Raw genomic sequence first — 15,363 nt, 5'->3', positions numbered from 1 at the left:
ATTTATCGGTGCATCTTTTACAAGCATACTTTCCGTGTCTCCACGCCTTCGTCTTCACTGATCTGAACACACAGACTAAGTGAAGGTAATATGAAGGCCTTTTCTTTCACCTGTCCCGCTCTTAACTTCTTTGTCAGTACAGTTGGAGAGAAGGCGAAGGGGCGAGGAAGCCACTTGAGACAATTGAGATGCAGCCCCTGTTTCTCTCCCTGTCTTACTCTGACCATTGAGATGCAGCCCATGTCCCACCCACTGTGACTGTGACGTTGTTACTGGTTTGACGCTGACGTCTCTCCACTCCCCCCTACTGGCAGGTTGCTGTGTAGCAGCAGTCTGAGGAAGCTGAGTGCAGGACACAACCACCTGCAGAAGCTGCCTGAGAGAGTAGAGCGCCCACTACTGGAGGTGTTGGACGTACAACACAACCAGCTGGCAGAGCTGCCCTGCAACCTCTTCCTCAAATCTGACAGGTAACACAACATTATGAACATATATTACATATAGGATGGTAAACATACAATAAGTATGATTACATGGTAGTGAAGGAAACTCGGTGTGAATAAAAGTAATGAATGATATGCCTGTAGTGTTGAGAAAGTACAATCTGTGTTGTTTGTATCAATATAACAGCATGATGACAAGAGGTGTCCTTTAGTTATTACCCCAGTTATTTACTAGTTAATCCAAATTATTACACGCTATTTCTATCCCTGCTAAAGTACGTCTAATGGTTGAAAGACTGACATTCGAGCTCACTTCCTGTTTCAGTTTACGGTGCCTGAATGCCTCAGCCAATAAGCTGGAGCACCTGCCTCCCTCCAGCCTATCAGAGGAAAGCAACAGCGTCCTACAGGAACTGTACCTCACCAACAACCGTCTGACTGATAAGTGTGTTCCCTTGCTGACGGGACACACACACCTCAGAGTACTACACATGGCCTACAACTACCTGCACACCTTCCCTGCCAGGTGAGTGGATGTAGGCTACATCACACACACACGTACCAAATAACTGCTTCTTTGTCTACCTCACAATACAGTTCACTGTCTCTTATACACACATGCTCACTGACTCTCCCTTTTCCTTCACTGTAGTAAAATGGCCAAGCTGGAGGAGCTGGAGGAGCTGGACCTGAGTGGGAACAGGCTGAAGACGGTGCCCACCACCATCATGAACCTCAGACGCATGCACACACTCATCGCCCACTCCAACACCATAGAGGTCTTCCCCGAGGTCATGCAGCTTATGGAGATGAAGGTAAGTGTGTCGCGCATGCATATGCATTTGTGTGTGTGCGTGTGTGTGTGTGTGTGTGTGTGTGTGTGTGTGTGTGTGTGTGTGCGTTAACCCTCTCCTGTCTCTCCTCAGTGTGTAGATCTGAGCTGTAATGAGCTGAGTGAGATCAGCCTGCCTGAGAACCTGCCTCCTAAACTCCAGGAGCTGGACCTGACAGGCAACCCTCGTCTCAACCTGGACCACAACACCCTGGAACATCTCAAGTGAGTGGTCTATTAGTGTGGACAAGTTGTGATTTTAAAGATGGAATCAAATTGAATTCTTTATTTGTTTGTCTGTGTATCTGTATTCCTGCACTGTGATCGTTTCGATAAGTTTCCTTCTCTCGTCTTCGTTGCAGTAACATTCGCTGTTTCCGCATCGACCCGCCCCCGACCTTCTCAGCCAATGAGGCGTCGGGTGGGCCGGCTGTGTGGAGTCATGGTTACACAGAGGCCTCGGGCGTCAAGAACAAGTGAGTAGCGCGCTACGCTACACTACACTACAGGACACAGCCTCATCATGTGTGAATCAAATGGACCACCATGGGAGAGCTTTCAAAACACTAGCAAAGTTACCATGGTGACTGAGACGAATACCTCAGTCAGTGAGGTCAATGGGGGGGTGGGCAGTAGAGATAGTCTGGGTGGGTGTATGCACACGTCCATCTGTCCGTGTGTGAGAGAGAGATGCAGTGCCGTGGGAGCTACAGTATGTGTTAAACTCTGAACATCCTCGAGGGCATATCATTAACATTTTGCGTGTCTGTGTTTTTGTGCGTGTGTGTGTGTGTGTTTCCAGGCTGTGTGTGGCCGCCCTGTCGGTGAACAGTTTCTGTGGGAGTCGTGAGGCCCTGTATGGAGTGTTTGATGGAGACAAGAACGTGGAAGTGCCCTACCTGCTGCAGTGTACCATGAACGACGTGCTGGCCGAAGAGCTACACAAGACCAAGAGTGAAGAAGAACATATGACCAACACTTTCCTCGTCATGCAGAGGTATGTGTGGAACACACACAGAGGGAGAGAGAGTCATACACCTTCACGTTTAGACAGTATCAGATAGTCAACCGTCTCCTTTTCTCTCTGTCTGTGCCACAGGAAACTGGGTACGGCAGGGCAGAAGCTGGGTGGCTCGGCAGCCCTGTGCCACATCAGACACGACCCCACCGACACAGGCGGCTGCTTCACCCTCACCGCTGCCAACGTAGGCAAGTGCCAGGCCATCCTGTGTCGCGACGGCAAACCACTGCCCCTCTCCCTGCTGCACAGCGTAGGCCTGGAGGAAGAGTACCGACGCATCAGACAACACAACGCCATCATCACTGAGGTACACAGGGAGGGGTGTGTGGAGGGAGAGGAGAGGTTGAGTGTATTATGCGTGTTGTGTGGGGGTGTGTAAAGAGGCTGTTAATTTAAATGAAATAGTAACTGATATTATAGCTTGTGATGCACATCAATTCCATTTCACTTTAAATTCTATAACCCCCAAGTTTCTGCAGGGCTCCACATCCAGGTACACTTTCACACCAGGCCAGTAGCAACAGAAAGCTCCTTGCCCGAATGAAAGAAATACTGGCCCGGGTCAAGATCTGACAGTAAAGCGAATGATGCGTACATCATTTCAATTAGCAAGTGATTTTATATTTCATTTGAGCTGGGCAGGAAACCCATACTATACATGGTTCATACAGACAGGACTTTTTCAAGCACTTAATTATCATTTTCAAGGACCCGCATTGTATATTTAATTGTTGTAATAGACTATAGAAAAAACAAACCATTACCATTCTACATTTTTAATAGGCCTTCCCTTTAATAGGCCTTCCCTTTAATAGGCCTTCCCTTTAATAGGCTTTCCCATTGCCATTATGCATTGCCATTCATATTATTTTTACATTCTAAAATATCTCAGAATAATGTGGGCATTGCCTGACTAAATACACCGCATGCATCGATAGTCCCCGGCTGATGAAGTCTGTCCAGGTGGTAGCTAGTCAGTCTAGCCATTTGAGATGTTGTGTTGCCCATAATAAGCACACATGGTTCTTTAACGGAAATGTCCGGAAATAAATAAAAGCGTTCATAAAAAACGAATCAGAAATGAAATCACGGAGTAATTATATTGGAGAGGTAGAACTTCTAAATCGTCTTGCCTACCGCAACGTCAAGGACTTTTCAAGGACCAAATGCCTGATTTCATCCATTGTATGATGACAGATTTACGCATCGCAAATATTGAACCAAGACTTCTGGTTTGTATAGCCATTCTTTTACTGCTAGATATCATAACTTGGAGCATCTTTCCTACCCAGTGGTGATGTAAATCTTGGTGGGGCAAACTAAAAAAATTTTTTTTTTTTTGATGCATGCCAGCAAAGCCACTACACAACAAAATGCACTAAACAAGACATTCATTGCACTATAACGGTGACAAACGGTGCCCACAAACTGTTAGGGCCTACATAAAGCTGTCCAACGGCAGAGCTTTCTTTTCAGCACCATGGAGTGAACCCTTACCACCGCTACACCTGGCTATCAGCGGAGCCTTGTCTAGCACCGAAACAGTTCATTCAACCTCAAGCAGACAATGAAAGTGCTTACAATATTCAATGATTACATTTCTCTAAAACTGGCTATAGGCTACAAGTGCACCACCAAGTCAGAACAGTAGGCTAAGTTATGAGGGTGGAAATTGACCAAATTATTAGGGTGAGGCACATGGGCTACTAACAGCTTACTACACAACATACACATTACTTTCTTGGCTACAGTTCCCGACTTGGCTACAGTTCCCGACTTGGCTACAGTTCCCGACTTGGCTACAGTTCCCGACTTGGCTACAGTTCCCGACTTGGCTACAGTTCCCGACTTGGCTACAGTTCCCGACTTGGCTACCAGTTCCCGACTTGGCTACAGTTCCCGACTTGGCTACAGTTCCCGACTTGGCTACAGTTCCCGACTTGGCTACAGTTCCCGACATGGCTACAGTTCCCAACTTGGCTACAGTTCCCGACTTGGCTACAGTTCCCGACTTGGAATTCCAAGTTGGATGACCGTTCAAAATTATTTTCTGTGTTCTCCCAGTAGTAGATAGTTCCAAGTTCTCTTGAACTCACTGAAGTCTGAGATTTCCCAGTTCCAAGTTTCCAGTTGTTTTGAATGCAGCAGAAGTCCTGCTGGATTGACAGCATGGCCAATGTATTCAACCTTTAACAATTGGAAACCACGAACCTGTGGAGAAAAAGGGGGTAAAACAGTTTAAAAGTGTAAACATTTACGTTCAACACCATGGGCGAGAAGTTACGATCTTGTCTCATCACTGCAACGCCACTACGGACTCTGCAAAGGTCGAGAGCCAAGCCGCACTGCTTCTTGACACACTGCTCGCTTGACCCGGAAGCCCAATGTGTCAGAGGAAACACCGTCAAACTGACAACCAGGGTCAGCTTGCAGGCGCCCGGCTCCCCACAAGGAGTCGCTAGAGCACAATGAGACAAGGAAATCCCATCCGGCCAAACCCTCCCCTAACCCGGACGACAGCCGTCCAATGGGTCTCCCAGTCACGGCCAGCTGTGACACAGCCTGGGATCGAACCCGAGGCTGCTGTCGTGCCTCAGCACTCATTGTTGAATTTGCAATTTCCAACTTGTTATGTCCAATGGCCGATGAGCACTGATACGTTTTATCTATAATTTTTCAAGGATTGAAAAGGATTTGCCAGTACATTGTCGACTTGATTTATGATGACTGCTTGACTAGCTTGCTAGCTAAGATTTTGAAAGTATGATGTTGACATGATCTGTCCAATCAAAGCAGCTGTAGATATAACGTGATTTGACATCATCTTATCTGTGGCCAATGACCTTGAGCCTTCTTGGATGGGCACTTCTACTGTAAGTCTATGGCAGCACCCAAGGGACATGAATTTTCAAGCTCTACCAGTAGATTTTTGTGTCCCCATGAGTGATAGAACATTGAGCCAATCACAGCACAACTAGAGAACATTACCAACCCCTATGCTCTGTATTTTCTGCTGGCTACCCCACCACCACAGAAAGAACTGAGCTAGGCTGAAACACCTGTGTTTTGGAGCGGCCAACCTCAAGAAAGCAAAAAAGACACCATGTTTGTATGCAGCTTTATTAACTCAATGATGTATTTATTTTACATTGTTTGCAAACTGATATGTGACACATGCAAAACAGGGACACAAAAAACATGTATACAGTACCAGTCAAAATTGGGACACACCTACTCATTCCAGGGATTTTCTTTATTTCTACTAAGTTCTACATTGTAGAATAATAGTGAAAACATCAAAACTATGAAATAACACATGTAGAATAATGTCGTAACCAAAAAATTGTTAAACAAATCAAAATATATTTTATATTTGAGATTCTTCAAAATAGCCACACTTTGCCTTGATGACACCTTTGCGCACTCTTAGCATTCTCTCAACCAGCTTCATGAGGTAGTCACCTGGAATGCATTTCAATTAACAGGTGTGCCTTGTTAAAAATTAACTTGTGGAATTTATTTCCTTCTTAATGTGTTTGAACCAATCAGTTGTGTTGTGACAAGGTAGGGGTGGTATACAGAAGATAGCCCTATTTGGTAAAATACCAAGTCCATATTATGGCAAGAACAGCTCAAATAAGCAAAGAGAAATGACAGTCCATCATTACTTTAACACATGAAGAACTTTGAACCTGTCTTTTAGTCCAAATAATGTGCCTCTGTACGCCTATGTAAATATTCCATTAAAAATCAGCCGTTTCCAGCTACAATAGTCATTTACAACATTAACAATGTCTACACTGTATTTCTGATCAATTTGATGTTATTTTAATGGACACAAAATGTGCTTTTGTTTCAAAAACAAGGACATTTCAAAGTGACCCCAAACTTTTGAACGGTAGTGTATGTGTTAGAAACACTAACTGCTCCCACTGTAAACATACTGTGTGTTTGTGTTTGTTTTTCGGAGGGGTTGGGATAAAGCAGAAGAGAAGTTTCTATTGAACAATAAAGTAATCATCTTCTTCCTCTACCCCTCTAGGACAACAAGGTGAATGGAGTGACAGACTCCACCCGCATCATGGGCTACTCCTTCCTGTACCCTGCGGTGATCCCACGGCCCTACGTCTCCAAGGTAACCCTCACCCCGCAGGACGAGTTCTTCATCCTGGGCAGCCGGGGATTGTGGGATTCTCTGTCGCAGTCGGAGGCGGTGGAGGCTGTTCGTAACGTCCCAGACGGCCTGGCTGCAGCCAAGAAGCTGTGTACGCTGGCCCAGGGCTACGGCTGCACTGACAGTCTCTGTGCCGTGGTGGTCCAGCTTTCTGTGAGCGAGGACTGCTGCTCCTGCTGCTGCAGCGACGCTCCCCAGCCGCCCCCCAGCCCCGGCCTGGGCGGCTACCCCTCCTCGGGGGGTTCGTCGATAAAGGAGCGGCCCTCAGGGGACGGCTCCCTCCCGGTCCCTCCGTCGTCTTGTAGCGAGATAAGCAGTGAGATCAGTACTAGTGAGATGAGCAGCGAGGTGGGATCCACAGCCTCCTCTGACGAGCCTCCCCAGAGCTCCCTGGTGCTGCTGCATGAACAGCCCCACCACCACCAGCTCCACCTGCACCACCAGGCCAACCAGCTCTCCCTCCAGGCCCAGCACGCCGCCCAGCCCTGCCCATACCCTCACCCAGGCTCAGAGCTCCCTGCCCGGGGCTGCTGTTCACTCCACCCTGCCTGTCTGAGCGGCTCCTTCCAGAGGCAGCTGTCCAGTGCCACCTTCTCCAGCGCGCTGTCTGACAACGGGCTGGACAGTGAGGATGAGGAGCCCATCGCCGGGGTCTTCTCCAACGGGAGCAGAGTGGAGGTGGAGGCCGACATCCACTGCCTTAGGGCTGAGGCCTCTTCATCATCATCATCCGGATGGGAACGCCTGCTGTCCCCTCCTCCACCTCCTCCACCCTGCACCCCGGAACCACTGGAGGAAGGGGTGGAGCTGACCTTGGGGGAGGCGGAGACAAGGGAGCAGAGAGAGGAGGGCTGGTCAGTGGGGTCTGGCAGAAAGGGTGATGATGGGAAGACCCTGGGCAAGAGGAGGGGGAATGGCTCCGTGGCCCCTCAGGAGAAGAGCCACAACCTGATCGAGGTGGCAGCAGACGCCCCTTCTAAGAAGGGCGGAGGGTACTTCACAGCCCCCGCCCAGCCCGACCCGGACGACCAGTTCATCATCCCTCCAGAGCTGGAGGAGGAAGTCAAGGAGATCATGAAGCAGCATCAGCAGAAACAACAGAAAGCACCTAGCCCCGACCAGCCTGCAGACTACTACGACACACCCCTCTGAGCAGACACACCCCCTTACTGCAGTCTACTACAACCCTCCACTATGTTCCTGCAGACTACTAGGACACACCCCTGATAAATCCCTACAGAGTCTGCAGACTAGCTGAGTAACCTATGTATCTGAAAAACAGCACCTTGTTGAGCAGTCAGACTACAAGCGCTCAACCCGTTCCTGAGACCACATCACTGGAGTACCATGCACTGTAACCTGCTCCACCCCTTTCCCCAAAATGGCCTATAGGATAGTTCCACTACTACTCAGACTATACTGGATGTTGTTTTTACATTAGACAATAAACCTCTGAGTACCAATGTAATCAACACTAGTCTATCTGCAATAGGGTTAGCCTACCACAACACACAGTTCATATGGATAATATGATTACAGTTTTTTTGTTTTTTTTACTTACCATATCTTTTAATGTGAAGAAAATTAAGTCACTTTTTAAAAATGAAACACGGAGACACAATCTTATTATCAATGAAATACATTTGAAATGGTACACACCAATATTAACACGCTTAACTTTTGTAGATAGGGCACTTAATGATACTGTGTTTTTTCAGTAAATCCTGGCTCTTGGCCTGTAAAAAGGCATAGAAATTTTTGTAGAAATTTGAAAGACTAACTCCTAGGAGTTGCATACTCTTTATGGTGACCTAGTCACTTTTACTAATCTTCTCTGAGAGAAATTGTGATTTATTTTTTTTCCAATGATTGTAAATAAGAGAAATGTATGCTGACGCTTTTAAAGGAACTGTGTACCCATATGTCTGTGGATGGATTTAGTGGTGTGGAGGGGGTGTGGGTCAGACCAGATTTAGCCATTATGAAGAGCTCACTTTCCTTTCTCTCCTAGACATACATACAGAGATATGCTCAATGCACACACACACCCTGTTATACAGTACAAGCACACACAGTTCACAGTGGTTCTTCTCTTTCAGTTCTGTCTTACATCTTGGTTATAGTCAGCAGTCCTGCTAGTGTGCTCACAACACACACACACAGTAGAATACATACACACAGTATTCCCTCCCACCTCCCTCCTAACTGTTATCACCAGCATGACTGTGTCCAGTTCAGTAATGCAAACAAATTCTATATCCACATGGAAAGTAAACCACACAAACGTTCCTGTCTTTGGTATAATAAATCTTACATTTGTGAATATAAGCTTCCTTGTTCTGGTGGTATTTGTATATTTTGGGGTCAAAATTCAAATTCTCTCTTCTGTGTGTGTGTCTGATATTTTCAATGTACAGTGTTTTTCAGATGCAAATGTCACACAATTTTAAGTTAATATAAACGAACAGCCAGAAATGCTGCTAGTAGCACTCAATTAGACTTTACAACGCATTACATATTATCAAGAAATGCAGGATAATAATCTCTTTGTTGCGTGGCTGTCGTACAGTGTGAGGACGTTCAAAATCATACAGGTGTATGTGCACCTTATGACCAGAAGAGGTCGGTATTGTCCAATATCTTTATTAGCACTACCTCAATGAAGCTCTTATTTAACTCGGCAAGTCAGTGAAGAACAAATTATTATTTACAATGATGGCCTACCAAAAGGCCTCCTGCGGGGACGGGGGCCTGGGATTGAAAATAAATACAATAGAAATATAGGACAAAAACACATCACAACAAGAGAGACAACACACCATTACATAAAGAGAGACTTAAGAAAACAACATGGCATGGCAGCAACACAGCATGGTAGCAACACAACAGTGTAGCAGCACAAAACATGGTACAAATATTATTGGGCACAGACAACAGCACACAGGGCAAGATGGTAGAGACACCAATACATCACGCAAACAGCCACAACTGTCAGTAAGAGTGTCCATGATTGAGTCTGAGATAAAACTGTCCAGTTTGAGTGTTTGTTGCAGTTCGTTCCAGTCGCTAGCTGCAGCGAACTGAAAAGAGGAGCGGCCCAGAATGTGACTGGCAGAACGGGTGTTGTATGTGGAGGATGAAGGCTGCAGTAGATCTCAGATAGGGGGGAATGATAGGGGGGAATGAGGCCTAAGAGGGTTATATAAATAAGCATCAACCAGTGGGTCTTGCAATGGGTATACAGAGATGACCAGTTTACAGAGTGCAATGATGTGTCCTATAAGGAGTATTGGTGGCAAATCTGATGGCCGAATGGTAAAGAACATCTAGCCACTCGAGAGCACCCTTACTTACTGATCTATAAATTATGTCTCTAATATCACCCTGCATACCACTGCTGGCTTGCTTCTGAAGCTAAGCAGGGTTGGTCCTGGATGGGAGACCAGATGCTGCTGGAAGTGGTGTTGGAGGGCCAGTAGGAGGCACTCTTTCCTCTGTTCTAAAAAAATATCCCAATACCCCAGGGCAGTGATTGGGGACACTGCCCTGTGTAGGGTGCCGTCTTTCGGATGGGACATTAAACGGGTGTCCTGACTCTGAGGTCATTAAAGATCCCATGGCACTTATCGTAAGAGTAGGTGTGTTAACCCCGGTGTCCTGGCTAAATTCCCAATCTGGCCCTCAAACCATCACGGTCACCTAATAATCCCCAGTTTACAATTGGCTCATTCATCCCCCTCCTCTCCCCTGTAACTATTCCCCAGGTCGTTGCTGCAAATGAGAATGTGTTCTCAGTCAACTTACCTGGTAAAATAACGGATAAATAAAAAAATTTAACAAATTAAAATAATCTAGCATGGGTAGGATGGTCATCTGAATCGGGGTTAGTTTGGCAGCTGGGGTGAAAGAGGAGCGGTTACATTAGAGGAAACCAAGTCTAGATTTAACTTTAGCCTGCAGCTTTGATACGTGCTGATAGGACAGTGCACCATCTAGCCATACTCCCAAGTACTTGTATGAGGTGACTACCGCAAGCTCTAAACCCTCAGAGGTAGTCATCACACCTGTGGGAAAACGGGCATTCTTCTTACCAAACCACATGACCTTTGTTTTGGAGATGTTCAGAACAAGGTTAAAGGTAGAGAAAGCTTGTTGGACACTAAGAATGCTTTGTTGTAGAGCATTTAACACAACACCCGGTGAGGGGCCAGCTGAGTATAAGACTGTATCATCTGCATATAAATGGATGAGAGAGCTTCCTACAGCCTGAGCTATGTTGTTGATGTAAATTGAGAAGAGAGTGGGGCCTAGGATCGAGCCTTGGGGTACTCCCTTGGTGACATGCAGTTGCTGAGACAGTAGATCTTCTGATTTTATACGCTGCACTCTTTGAGGTAGTTAGCAAACCAGTCCAAAGACCCCTCAGCGACACCAATACTCCTTAGCGGGCCCACAAGAATGGAATGGTCTACCGTATCAAAAGCTTAGGCCAAGTCAATAAAAATGGCAGCACAATATTGCTTAGAATCAAGGGCAATGGCGACATCATTGAGGACCTTTAAGGTTGCAGTGACATATCCATAACCTGAGCAGAAACCAGACTGCATACCAGAGAGAATACTATAGACATCAAAAAAGCCAGTCAGTTGATTATTAGTTTTTCCAACACTTTTGATAAAAAGGGCAAAGAAGAAATAGGCCTATAACAGTTAGAATCAGCTTGATCTCCCCCTTTATTTAAAGGACGAACCATGGCTGCCTTCCAAGCAATGGGAACCTCCCCAGAAAGGAGAGACAGGTTAACAAGGTTGGAGATAGGCTTGGCGATGATAGGGGCAGCAACCTTAAAGAAGAAAGGGTCTAAGGAGTTTAGGGAGATCCTTTAGCACCTCGGGCTCAGTGACTGCCTGCAGGGAGAAACTTTGTAATGGGGCAGGGGAATAAGAGGGAGAAACATCGGGGATAGTCGCATTAGAATGGGTGGGAGATGAGGAAATGTTGGACGGGCAAGGAGTCATAGCTGAGTCAAATAGGAATCCTGACTTAATGAAGTGGTGATTAAAGAGCTCAGCCATGTGCTTCTTGTCAGTAACAACCACATCATCAAGGGACATGAGCAGCTGTGAGGAGGAGGGTTTATAGGTCTTCATAGGTCTTTAACCATTCTCCAGAACTTATTGGGGTTAGACCCACAGAGAGAACTGCTCCTTTAAGTAACTAACTTTGGCCTACCGGATAGCCTGAGTGCACTTATTTCTCGTTTGCCTGAACGAGAGCCAGTCAGCCTGAGTATGCGTGTGCCGAGCCTTTCGCCAAATCCAATTCTTGAGGTGGAGTAACTCTGCAAGATCACGGTCGAACCAGGGGCTGAACCTGTTTTTAATTCAAATTTTCTTTACGAGGCGTGTTTGTTAACAATACCACTGAAAATATCAAAAAAGAAGGTCCAAGCGTCTTCGACAGAGAGGATCAAGCTGATTCTATACCATTTTAGAGGCCAGTTCATGAAGGACAAATCAGGACAGGTTGTTTCACTGAGCAGCCAATACGAACACAGGCTGTAAAACAGTGATCACTAAGGTCATTACAAAAAATATTAAACTAACCCTAGAAGCACTGTAATGATATGCCGCTAAAACCATCCATTCTATGACTGCAACTATAGAAAAAAATTATAATAATCTGCATTTAAAACTGTTAAGATCCTGGTATGATGGAAATTACATGTCAGCAACAGTAATGCCGCATCTTCCGTAAACTATACTGTAGGCACACTTCATAGCATATGTATTTATAACCCTTTCTCCATCTTCATTACATCTACTTGATGCTGGCCATGGGTCGTTTTGGTGCTGGCAGGGAGAAAACACACTACATCCCTGTAATGCTGACATTGAACATTGTGATGTCTCCACCACCACCACTGTTCTTGTAATTCCTCTTCACACACACACCCACACACACACACAACCACGGTCACCACCAACACGGAGAAAGAGGCTATCAACGCTGTGGTCACCGTGTCCTGGGTGAAGCCAGGATACTGACAAGTCTCTCCATAGCACCACCAGTCATCGCCAACTGCACACCTGGATAGAGAGAGGAAGAGAACAATTGAGAGAGACAGTCAACAATCTACCCACTGCACACCTGGACAGAGAGGAAGAGAACGAGTGAGAGAGAGTCAACAATCTACCCACTGCACACCTGGACAGAGAGGAAGAGAACGAGTGAGAGAGAGTCAACAATCTACCCACTGCACATCGAGCCAAAGAGAGATCTAACACGACACACCTATATAGAGGGTGGAGAGAGAAAGAGGGAGTCACTACACAGTCAAAACTAGTTGAAATAACGCAGTTATAACCACAAACTCGTCATTATAACATCTTAACCAGTTTTGCCTGCTGGGCTGTTTGTGTGTTTGTAAAGAGAAAGACTGAACACCCTCTGGGGAAAAGGGAGGGAATAACTACAGTAGCTCTGTGATGCTGGAGCGAGATAATACAATGAGAAGGGAAACACGCAGTAGTTATTAATGAAGCGAGAGAGAGATAAATACAGTACAGACCATTGTACTGTGTAAGCTACAAGCCCCGACAGTAAAACGCCCTGCAAACAGCATTTCCAGCATCCAATACACAAGACTCCCTCATTCCCACACGTGATGTTAGTGCAGGGGTCAGAGTGCGGCATGGCGGTGGTAACCATGGTGTCGGGTGGCACGGTAGAGGGGACGGGTTGGATCACCGTCAGATGGGACACATCTGTAGAGTAACGAGATGGGGGGGAGGGGGCATATAAGTGATGAGATGAGGACAAGCACAAACTGTATTAACATAGAAATGAATGTACAGACACGGATAGGATTGGACAGCATGATTGGTTATAGAAATGGCGAGTGGGTGTGAATTTCATACCTTCATATGATGTGGATGTGTTGGTAAATAGGGGGACCACCACAACCTATGGAATTTGAATGAGTATGATAATAACCAACAAGGTAGTGTTAATGGGATATGTATGGAACATGGTATGCTAAAGATAGATTCTCTCGATCATGCTTTCAGAGAATGTAGAGAATAGTTTTAGCCTGTTTTTGATCAACTGCTAAATACGGTAGTCTGGTCCCAGATCGGTTTGTGCGATCTTGTCAAACGTGGCAATGACCATAGGACTTGGCGAGAAAGCACTTAACAGATCTGGGACCAGTGGAACTTTTCAGGGCTTCTTAGCCTCCATGTTGAGCATGAAGATGGTGTCTCCCCCATTGATGAAATCCCTGCTCTTGGCCCTGCCATGGGCCTGGTACACGGGTGTCCCGGTGCCCGGCCCATGGAATTATTTGGTCCCATCCGCCTCTGACACCTCAATGCCCACTTTACGAGGTTCTCCCCAGAAGAACAGCTCTGAAGTCTCTGAAAGGTAAAAAGGTTTCTCAATATGCTGTAAACATGACTTCATCTATGACGTTACAAGACTGCTACTTTAGGTCAGTGCAAAACCAGGTGGAAAATCTCAGAAAATAATGGCAATTTCACTCATCTGTCAATGGAATGTAACTCCATGTCTTAAAGGAATTCCCTTTGTCTCAAATCTTTCTGCTGATCTAGGATCATAATGAATAATATTTAATGGAAAGGGGGAACCTGATCCTAGATCAGTACTCCCACTCTGAGGTGCTTATTTTAACTAGGCAAGACAGTTAAGAACAAATTATTATTTACAATCACGGCCAACCCCGGCCAAACTCTAACCCGGACGACGCTGTCCCAATCACAGCCAGTTGTGATAAAGCCTGGAATCGAACCAGGATCTGTAGTGACACCTCTAGGACTGAGATGCAGTGCCTTAGACCGCTGTGCCGCTCGGGACAGTTCACCCAAATTACACATTGGTTTCCTTCCCTGTAAGCAGTCTATGGACCGATAGAATGAAAGTATCTAAAACTGACTGTGAAGCTCAACAAAGTCACTTATAGATGTCAGCTTGGGTAATCGAACCAGCAACCTTTCGGTTACTGGCCCAACACTTACTGCTAGGCTAGTCTCCCTAATGATTCTATATTATACACATTAAACAGGTTAATTAAAACCAATACGATGGGTGTAAACTACTGATGTTAGAGATGTTGCCAACTAATGAGCTAAATAACCCGCTGGTTCCGGTTGGGGTGGGCTTCATCGTACTCTCGAACCAGCTGATCATTGGCGGTCCCCCTGTTCTAGAGGAAGAACTCCCGGCACTGGTAGCCTCTCAAGGTAGAGTAGTCTGCTGTCCAGCCTGGCTGTGTCTGCTGGTTTGCCTGTGGCAGTGCTCAAGTGCATGAAGTAGCCCAAGCCTGTGGACAATGGACACCAGTATCAATTTTCCTTCGGATTGTTAATAACTAGGGCTCAGAGTTTCCCTGACCAGGTATCAGGGTCAGGGAAAACTCTGGGCCCTGTTTATAACTGCAGTTTTTATAACACACAAATGAACTCCGCAGGACCTTTGATCATCCTTTGGACTATAAGATAAGAATAAATCTGATCTGCCCCGTCAGGTACTGAGGAATGGAGGTTGATAGTGTTGTTTTGTGGTTGTTGTGTACTGAGGGGGTGCTCACCGGTGCATTTGCCCATGTTGGATTACTCCGTGGTGGGCCCGCTGGGGGCCTAGGTCACCGTGCTCCAGTCTGCCTGGTCTTCCGGGCCATACCACAGATGTTCTCCCTCTCAAAGACAAGTGTCCAAGAAAGTGGTGGAGCGTGCTGTATCAAAAGGACACATACTGAACATCGACTTGCCAATAGCTAAACAGCAATCACAGGGAAACTTTGACTTGCTGTAGACTCCATCCAGACACACATATCAATTATGCAGTATGTGCCAAATGTTTTGCCTTTTTATGT

The 15,363-nt window shown here is 46.1% G+C and overlaps 1 protein-coding gene across 1 annotated transcript in view; it reads left to right on the top strand.

Moving 5' to 3' along the window:
• Nucleotides 1-8,798, top strand: part of LOC110508626 (PH domain leucine-rich repeat protein phosphatase 1) — a 79,287-nt gene extending 70,489 nt beyond the window's left edge. Inside the window, exons 10-17 of the mRNA XM_021589282.3 lie at nucleotides 315-470; nucleotides 769-969; nucleotides 1,096-1,258; nucleotides 1,370-1,500; nucleotides 1,638-1,751; nucleotides 2,078-2,272; nucleotides 2,375-2,603; nucleotides 6,339-8,798. Coding sequence (XP_021444957.3) covers nucleotides 315-470; nucleotides 769-969; nucleotides 1,096-1,258; nucleotides 1,370-1,500; nucleotides 1,638-1,751; nucleotides 2,078-2,272; nucleotides 2,375-2,603; nucleotides 6,339-7,622 — 2,473 coding nt within the window. The 3' untranslated portion in view covers nucleotides 7,623-8,798. The remainder of the gene's footprint in view (nucleotides 1-314; nucleotides 471-768; nucleotides 970-1,095; nucleotides 1,259-1,369; nucleotides 1,501-1,637; nucleotides 1,752-2,077; nucleotides 2,273-2,374; nucleotides 2,604-6,338) is intronic.
• Nucleotides 8,799-15,363: the final 6,565 nt, after the last annotated feature.

The sequence above is a fragment of the Oncorhynchus mykiss genome, chromosome 28, assembly GCF_057628025.1.
Source record: "Oncorhynchus mykiss isolate SJ-2025 chromosome 28, ASM5762802v1, whole genome shotgun sequence".
Lineage (NCBI taxonomy): Eukaryota > Metazoa > Chordata > Actinopteri > Salmoniformes > Salmonidae > Oncorhynchus > Oncorhynchus mykiss.
Note: the sequence above shows the minus strand (reverse complement) of the source record. Positions and strands in the feature narration are given on the sequence as shown.